General features: G+C 36.4%; 1 protein-coding gene across 1 annotated transcript in view; it reads right to left on the reverse strand.

Annotated features, from left to right (window-relative positions):
* The window catches only part of LOC149210763 (uncharacterized), a 42,567-nt gene extending 35,370 nt beyond the window's left edge, over positions 1–7,197 (reverse strand). Inside the window, exon 1 of the mRNA XM_089396779.1 lies at positions 6,520–7,197. Within this exon, the coding sequence (XP_089252905.1) occupies positions 6,520–7,101 (582 nt within the window). The 5' untranslated portion in view covers positions 7,102–7,197. The remainder of the gene's footprint in view (positions 1–6,519) is intronic.
* Positions 7,198–9,420: the final 2,223 nt, after the last annotated feature.

Genomic DNA, 9,420 nt, shown 5'->3' on the forward strand with positions numbered 1-9,420 from the left:
TTGTATGTGCGACAATAGGGTAAATATCTAGTGATTCTTGTTATGTATGTAGATGATTCGATCATTACTGCAAACAATGATGATCATATTGCAAAGGTGAAAACAGAGTTACATACAGGTTTTAAGATGACAGGTTTGGGATTACTTCACTACTATCTTGGAGTTGAAGTCTTCCAACGTCCACATCATATTTTCATTTCTCAGAGTAAGTATGCAGCAAAGGTTCTTCAGCGATTTGGAATGCAGGATTGCAAGCCCGTTCTTACCCCCATGGAGCAAAACTCAAAACTTTCAAAATTTGAAAGGGGGAAAAAGGTGGACAGCACTACTTCAAACAGTTGATTGGAAGCTTGATTTATTTGACAAACACTCGCCCGGATCTGTCTTATGCAGTCAGTATTCTTTCACGTTTTATGCAGGAACCACGAGACAGCCACTGGAATATAGCCAAAAGAGTTCTTCAATATATCCAAGGAACAAAAGATTTTGGTCTTCTTTACACAAAGACTAAAAAATTTGTACTTGGTGGATTTTCAGATGCTGACTTTGCTAGAAGTATTGATGATCGAGCATCAACATCAGATTATTTAATGAACATGGGGTCAGCAGCAGTGTCTTGGAGTTGTAAGAAACAAGCTACAGTGGCCACTTCTTCAGCAGAAGCAGAGTACATTTCAGCATGGGAAGCAGCATGTGAAATTGTTTGGTTGCGCAGAATTTTGCAGGACTTGGGCATTTCTTAGGCAAAAGCTATGTCATTATTCATTGACAGCTAGTCAGCCATCAAGCTTGCCAAGAACCCAGTTTTTCATTCAAATACAAAGCATGTGGACACCAAGTATCATCATATCAGATCTCTCATTGCCAAAGATGTCCTCAAGCCAATTTATTGTCCTTCAGAAGATCAGATCTCCGACATTTTCACGAAACCTCTTGGCAGAATAAAATTTACTAAGTTCAGGGATGAACTTGGTATTTGTTGTAATGTATCTTTGGATCATAGGGGGAATGTTAGATGATCCAAAATAAATATTATCATAGGTTATTAAGTTAGAATAAAATAATTATTAATTTAAGATATTAAATTAATAATTATTAATCTAGAATATTTAATTATTAAATGGAGACATTTAGAATTAGTATATTGTTGTAAAAGATATGACTCTACAAATGTGTCATATCTTAGGCTCTAATTTAGGAAAATTGTTAGTAAGTTGTTTGAATAGCTTTTATTGTAAATGGACACTTGTTATTTTACAAAGTGATCCATAATTAGAGGTAGTTAGGACATTGAGCCTATAAATAGCTCATTGCAAGAGTGTTTGATTGTTCGGGTGTAAACTCTTGCCAAAATCAATATGTAATTGTTTTTCCTGATTAATAAAATTATGTGTCTGAGGACACTTCTGCCATTAATTGTCCCAAGGGGACAATGTTTATCAAATCTATTGATGCATTAGCATATGTTAAAGATGCACAGTTATTATGTGAGTTATTGGATAACTTCATTCAAGAGATAGGTCCGCAATATGTTGTCCAAGTCATTACAGACAATGTTGTTAACTATGTTGTTGCTAGCAAGTTATTCATGGAGAGGCATCGAACCTTATATTGGACTCCTTGTGCCGTCCATTGCATTGATTTGATGCTAGATGTTGAGTCAGCTAGGAGTGTTACAAAATATATTTACAATCATACATTCGTTCTAACACTCATGAGACAATTCACAGGGGGAAAGGATTTGGTCCATCCTGTTATCACACATTTTGCAACTAGCTTCATTTCTTTTCAATCTCTTCGCAATTCGATGTTGGAGTTGTAGAGGATGTTTCTCTCAAATGAGTGGAATGCTTGTGTCTATAGCACAAAAGTGGATGGGCAAGCCATAGCCCAACTTGTGAGACACAACCAGAGTTTTTGGATGGGAGTGGAGGAGTTGTGTGCTATCAGTGAACCTTTAGTAAAGGTTCTTTGCTTGGTTGATAGTGAGAAGCCAGCAATGGGCTACTTGTATAAGGCCATGGATAGGCATAGGGCCAAGGAAGTTATCCATCAATACTACGAGGACAAGGTGGAAGAGGGATTCACCACACGGAATGAGATATGGGGTATGATTGATGAGTGATGGAACAACACTCTCCATCATTCAATTCATGCAGCAGGGCTCTACCTCAACCTTGCATTCTCTTATGCATGTGGATTCAGGTTTGATGCAGATTACGGATGGATTTTACCAATGTATTCAGAGGATGGTGTTGACTTCCACTGAACACAATGAGATTTCCAAACAACTTGAGGTATATAAGTTGGTATCTGGGACATTCAGGTATGATATGGCTATCCAAGACAGGACCGCAAGGATGCCAGGTAAGCTACAAGTAAAATTTATTTCAATTTTCACTTTCAAATTTCAATGTGTTTCCTTTCTAAGTTTCTATGACTATCTATGATTCTATTTGAATTTTGACATTTGTAAAATTGAAATATAAGTCATTTTCTTTCCTTGGAAATTTGAATCCTTTCCATTTAGTTGTTGTAGATGTTTGGTGGGCAAACTATGGTGAAGAGTTCCAGAGTTGCAAAAACGTGTCATTCAAGTGCTAAGTCAAACTTGCAGTGCTTCAGGGTGTGAGTGCAGTTGGAGTGTCTTTCAAAAGATACACTCCAAGAAGTGCAACAAGTTAAAATATTAGAAATTTTCAAATTTAAATTTAATTCTTTATATAAGTTCATTAATTTAATTTATGGCATATGTGGGACATCATCTTGAACCCTGATTAAATGATTCCTCTAATGATTAATCACAAAATGCTCCTCATGTAAGTTAGATGTCCACCACCTCAATGACATGGTATATGTCTACTACAATCTTAGGTTATGGGTCAGGTAGATAAACAAAGTACCTGATACAGATGCCATTTCATTGGAGGCACTTGACACCACGAGTCCATGGAGGGTGGAGACCGAGAAGCCTATCATGGAGGAGGCACCTAAGTGGTTGGAGCAAGAGGAGGAGGAGGAGGAGGAGGAGCGGCAAAAGAATGTTCCAGTTGTAGGAGAGACAAATTTACAGCAGGGGGAGGATATTGAATTTGAGAATGTTCTAGAGATATAGCCACTGCAACCACAACCACATGCATAGAGACTGCCAACTAGGGGAAGAGGCAAAAGACATCCCACTTCATCTTCCACATTTTCCCCAAGAGTTTCACCTTCCACTTTAGGCTCAGGCTCAGCACGTCCACCTACTACTTCTAAAGGAAGAATGACACCAGTGACCTTTGCCCGTAAAAGGGGTAGAGGGAATTGTTGAAACTTGACATTTTAGTGCATCATGATTAGCCTTGTAGGCTTGTAGAATCTAAATGTCTCACGAGACACCTTTTTGTTTTGATGCAATGTTCTTTGATCTTATTAAGACTTGTGACTCAGGAAAGTCGGGACAAATATCATATTTTAGTATCGATGTTTGATGTACCACTTGACATCTTCTACATTTTATACAGTAGTTTTATCTTCATATTTATGCGACAATGTGTTTATTTTATGTTGATGTTGGTTTAGAAGTTTAAAATTTTGAAAAAAATGAGTATGTTTTTATTTTTTTAAGTTTCCTGATAATTTTTTATAATTTCCCCGATATTGTCAATAATTAAAATTTTGGACCCCCGGCGATAAATTGTCGAAAATGATAAATCTAACATTGACTTAGACAACATCCCATACTCGGAAAATAACAGATTCACAACGGCATACATGCCATTAAGCTAGAACTTTTGTTTAGAATAACATAAGGAATCATACCATTCCAAAACCATGCAAGAAATCAGCATATCCCAATCATATAAGGAGCTCCATTTCCCAGCATTGACAAACCAACTATGAAAAACAATGAAAGATACAAAAGTCATTTCCACTCAAGGATTCGACCACCTAGCACACTTAAGTAAATAGATAAATTTTAGGCTCTTAATGATACAGAAAACACATCAGTTACATTCAGGCAATTAAACCAATCTCATGCATAGAGAATAAATGCAACATTTAGTCACTGAATCCATCATAGGCGCTCAGCTATCCATAAGCATGATGAAATGAACAGAAGAAATAATTCTCACAATTATCACAGAATACAAACCTGCTCAAATTATGCTAGTCATACAAATATGATTTACTTAGATGCAGAGGTCCTACCATCTCATGCGCCACATATATATATTAAGTTTTAAGCCAGAACATAGGTCAGGAATACAACCTATCTCCCTTCATCATACAAAACCACTACATTCTTCTAAGAATCATGTAGGAATCAATCCACACACTCATATAAGCATATGAGTAGCATAATAAGTAGGGGCATGAAACTTACATGCGTTTAGGCTATATGAATACTTATCTGGAGATGAAGAATCCAGGCAACTGAGATTGGGACTCTAACTCTCCACCCAACCTTAGACAAGTTGCAGCCAAGCTTACTTGTAGTTTTCACCCCCAAGCCAGATTCTAAAGCTTCAGAAAGAGTGCTTTCAGAGGAGTTTAAACCAATGTTAATAGCTGAAACAGGGTGTCCCAAGGCCACACCGCCTCCACCCACCAGGTGCTCAACAATTAAAATACAGCATGCATCAATGATCCTTCTCCTTTCTCTTTCTTTGCTCTGCCTGAGCACATATGTTCTTCGCAACCCCCTTAATCTACCTTCCGCGTATCAATCTTGAAAGGTCCTCTTTTCCACACGAGGCACTCGGCCTCCACCCTCGCCGTGGTTCTCACGGACTGAGGATATTTTTTTTCGTCATTTTTCCCCGATGAAAAATTGTCTCCCCCATCTTTTCATGGGTCTGAGCATACCCTCCTCGTGGCCAACGCAGCTCATAATCTTCATTAACTTTTTGTCATTTTCTTGCTTGCAGTTATGCCCAAAAGACACATAGGCTTGTCCTTCATTTTCCAACTGAATTTAATACACAGTCAGCCCATTAAAACCACTTAGTCATCCCACGACTGATATTCAAAATAACTAATTCCTCAAGCAGTGGAATCCATGTCCCTCTCAGCCATTTTAATTAATTACACTTTATTTGCAATGAAGAAATATTAACCAGGGGATGTCACAACTGGTATATTAATCTGAACTTGAAGCAAAATACAACAGTATTGAGGATGAATATTTTGCCTCTCGTACGTTTCTTTGGCCTGATAGAGTGAAGAATCAAAAGCCAAAAATGCAAATCTGGTTATAGGTATCATATTTGACTGCCTGAACAGTGGAAACATGGATCTGAGAGAAAAATTTCTCTCATAGGTATTGCAATTTGATCCCAACCCAATGAAGCATTAGATGCAGGAAGTGCAAAATTTGTTATAGGATGGAACAGCATAGGATGCTTCATTGGTTGGGATCAAAATGCAACACCTACAAGCAAAATCTCCTTCTCATATCCATTCTTCAATTGGATGCAAGAAGTGTGAAATTTGCTTATGGGATGCAATGAAATAGCATGCATCATGTCGGGAAATGCAGGAATTGTAAATTCACATATAGATATGACATTTTGACTGTGAATTCGGTTGAAGCATTGATACTTATACGCATTTCATTTTAAACCCAACAAATGAAATATAGGACAGAACAAGTAGAAAACTTGCTTATAGAATCCATTATGCAGAGAAATGTAGGGAATGGTAAGATTTCTTATAGGAGTCACATTTTAACCATCAAACAGTTGAATCATTGATGTCAGGGGCAGAAAATTTGGTATTAAATGCAGGAAGTGGAAAATTCACTAAGTAGTTGCGATTGCATAGGGTGCATCATGCAAGGAAATACAGGGTATGATATGTCGGCCCTGGAATAATCCCCATATCGACATCAACAAACCAATGTCTGTGTGGATGGGGGGCGTGCCCTCTCTTCAGGGCAAGCAGAGACAAGCCACAAATTAATGGGCTTTTACCATTTATCTCTTCCCCCAACTTTTAAACATTGGCCAAAATAAGCTTTCCTCTCTTCAGGGCACGCAGAGACGAGCCACAAATTAATGGGCTTTTACCATTCATCTCTTCTCTCAACTTTTAAACATTGGCCAAAATAAGCGAAATCGCAAGCAGAAGGACCATGATAATCTAAAATACATAAGCAACCAGAGCAGATCTTTCAAGCAATTTTGTGGGATTCTTTTTCTGGGGGTGTTGAATTTCGAGAGTACTCCGGGTCACCAGGATTGGATGGACGTGATGATAGATAATTCATGAACAGCCAAAGTGGATCTCCCAATCCATTGTGAGAAAGTGAGTGCCTAATTAGGTTGGAAATCAAAAATAAAAAATTGGAAAAAAATATTTTGGGTATGGTTTTTAAAGCTCCACTGAATGCTGTAGAGGTTGAACAAATTTGTGTTTCTTTGAGTGTTTTTCCCAATTTGACAGGTACACCATCTGTGCCGAGAGGAGAACAAAAACCTAAAAATCCTAACAAAGGAGAATGCGAAAACACCCAAAACACTGGCGCACAAATACCTGTTTGGCCATGATAAGCAAATCCTCCACAGTCAGATCCAGCCCACTTTCAACCGCCGTATCCCTTGATTGCCCTAGGCAATCCTCATCAACTTCAGATATGGGGTCCTCCTCATGACCATTCTCAAACTCGTGTCCTTTCTTTTTTCTAGCTCTCGGCCTAGTCATTCTGGTTCTTGAAACAGACCCAATTGGTTTTCTTCCTTTGGGCACGTTCGTGCCGCCATCTATCTTAACTGAACTATCTTCAACATCAATCTGTTTCTCATTTTTTGTTGCTCTACTCCTGCTCGAGTTCGAATTTTTGACAGTTTTTGTTGTAGTCCTTCTGGGTCGAACCTCATTTTCCTCAAATTTTCCTACCTTAATTTCTTCCTTACAAACACCATTTTCTTTTTGAGATTTTTTTGACCGGTTTGCTTTGAGTGATTCCTTCTTTTCGGCTCCTTCTGCACCTGTAACTCCGAGCATCCACAGAGGTAATTGCCTTTTCTTGTTGTTTGATGTAGGGGGTGAGGACTTGCTACTGGTGAGATCTGTTGTGAACTTGTCTGGGACTTGGCCACTTTGAAGGGACTCCATGGCTTTAAGAAATTGTGTACTTCCTTCAATATGGCAAAATATAAAAAGGTTGCCTGAGGCAGAATGGTTTTGAAAGGCTATTTAAGGAGGTTGTGGGCATGTTCATTTAAATACTTTCGCTAAATACTATTTTACCTATTAGTGTTATTTTCAACGGTCCATTTGACCTGTAAGTTTCGACACTGCTCTTGATCTTTGACATTCGAACTCTAAACACTGAAGACATTCCCTTTGATCTTTGACGTCAGAACATTAAAGGAATTTAGTGTTTTTTACTTTTCTCAATATTTATATAAACTTATTTTACTTTTCTCAATATTTATAAAAACTTATTTCTACTCTTTTCTAATCATTATGTTTTATTTAGTCCGTTGACACAACCTCATACCACACAAAGTAACGATCACCGGAAATATTACTATTATGATTATGGAGTAACGACCTCCAAAAATAGTATTATTATGATTATGGACTATGGAAATTTACATGTTCTTATATTATATTTATGTAAATAAAACAAAATAATAAAAAGGGTCTTTGAAGTTTTTTTGGGTTAGAATTTAGTTAAATAATTTTTAGTCAAAGTGTAATATTTTATTATTTAAAATGTGTTTTCATTACATATATAGATTTAGCTCCGTAAAACTTTATTAGGACACTCAGATTATAGAGAGTTCACAACTCAAACTTACAAATTCTTGCTAAATTCCAAGCAAATTTGACTTAAAAATATGCTTAGAAAAGTTCCAAATAAAAATTATGAGGTGTGACATTGTGAATTTGATTTTAAGAGGGCAATTTCTAATAGAATAACGATTAAATCCAATAACAACACTTTGCAAAAGTAATATACAGTTTTTGTCTATATAAGCAATTTTTCATAAGAGAAATATTAATTGCTTATGGTTCAATCATGAATGTGCATTGGCCATTTAGCAAATCTTATTTAATGAAAAAAATTGTTTTGACATTAAATAATTGTTCACTAACTACTTAATTGCTTCTATTTAAAGAAGATGACATTGTGCATTAATTAGATAGCTCCCAAGAACCATAAAACAAGGAGGTTAGGGTAGCATTCTAACATACCCTACCCCCTTACCTTCAAATTCAACATTGTCCTCAAAGTTGAATGTATGAAACTCATTGTAAAATTGCTACTAGTGCCTAAGAAGTGTCTTTGGGTTGCATATATTTCCATTGTATGAGGAGGATCGCATGCCTCAAAGTCTCAAGTTAGTCTTAGTAGGGTAGGTTCTTCTTATATTAGATTGAGATGAAAGGAGTTAATATTCATTTCCCTAATAACCATATTTCTTTTCTTTTTTAACCATGGTGAATCAATAATTAGTTGGAATAATTTGGGCAAGGTCCGAGATCAAACCTGTCTGCTACATTTATAACACCAAGAGGAGGTTGAACTGAAAACAAACTTAGATATTCCAGAACCAACATATGTCACCACAATGTTTATATGAACCTGTTGGCCACCCAACAGACTCCCTTTACATTCTTCCAATGAAATGGAAGTCTCTTTTTATGTTTCTTGTTTATTTTAGATTTGTTGCTTTGCCTTAGTGATCTAGAATAAGGACTCATTTTTTTTCAAGCAGAGAATTTTATTTTTGTGTGATGATTGTGCTAATTTTGTTTTAAACTTTGACATAATCATCTTTTCATTGACTCTATGATTCTTGGAGGAACTTAAGGCAGATCCTAAATTTTAATGTCATGGGTTAATGCATGTATTTTGCTACTGGGACAAATTTATGTAACATCATACTCATGTAATTATAGACATCACCTTCCTTTTGTTTTTATGAGCAACATTGATAATAATTGGTAAAGGTCCACATATAAACTTGATAGTTTTAAGTATTACTCTTCCACAATTCTTATGCCTTAATTATGGATTGAACTTTTACTTATGACATGGTGTTTCTATATGTTATATGGTTTTGGAATATGAATGGTTTAAGCGTTTCTTTTGAACTTGATTGCAATATGCAACAATTTATTTCATACTCCATACTAGATCACAAAGGTTCAGCCTTAAACTATTTAAAATCACCTAGTGCTATTTATCTCGATACTTATGTTGTGGTGGTTGTTATTATAGCCTAAAGTGGTAACCTAACACAATGTACAGTGGTTATTTTCATAATTATGTTTGTAATGAGGTAAATAGACTATTGTACATAGGAACTGAGATTCTTCAGTAAGCAGTTACAGGAAATATTCAGCAAATACCCAAGTACAAAATGTGAATGTCAATTTTCAAAGGGAGATGCAGAGAAAACAACAATGCAAATTTGAGTG

This window comes from Pinus tabuliformis, chromosome 1_2 (genome assembly GCF_031772625.1).
Source record: "Pinus tabuliformis cultivar Carrire ecotype Pingquan chromosome 1_2, CPIR1, whole genome shotgun sequence".
Lineage (NCBI taxonomy): Eukaryota > Viridiplantae > Streptophyta > Pinopsida > Pinales > Pinaceae > Pinus > Pinus tabuliformis.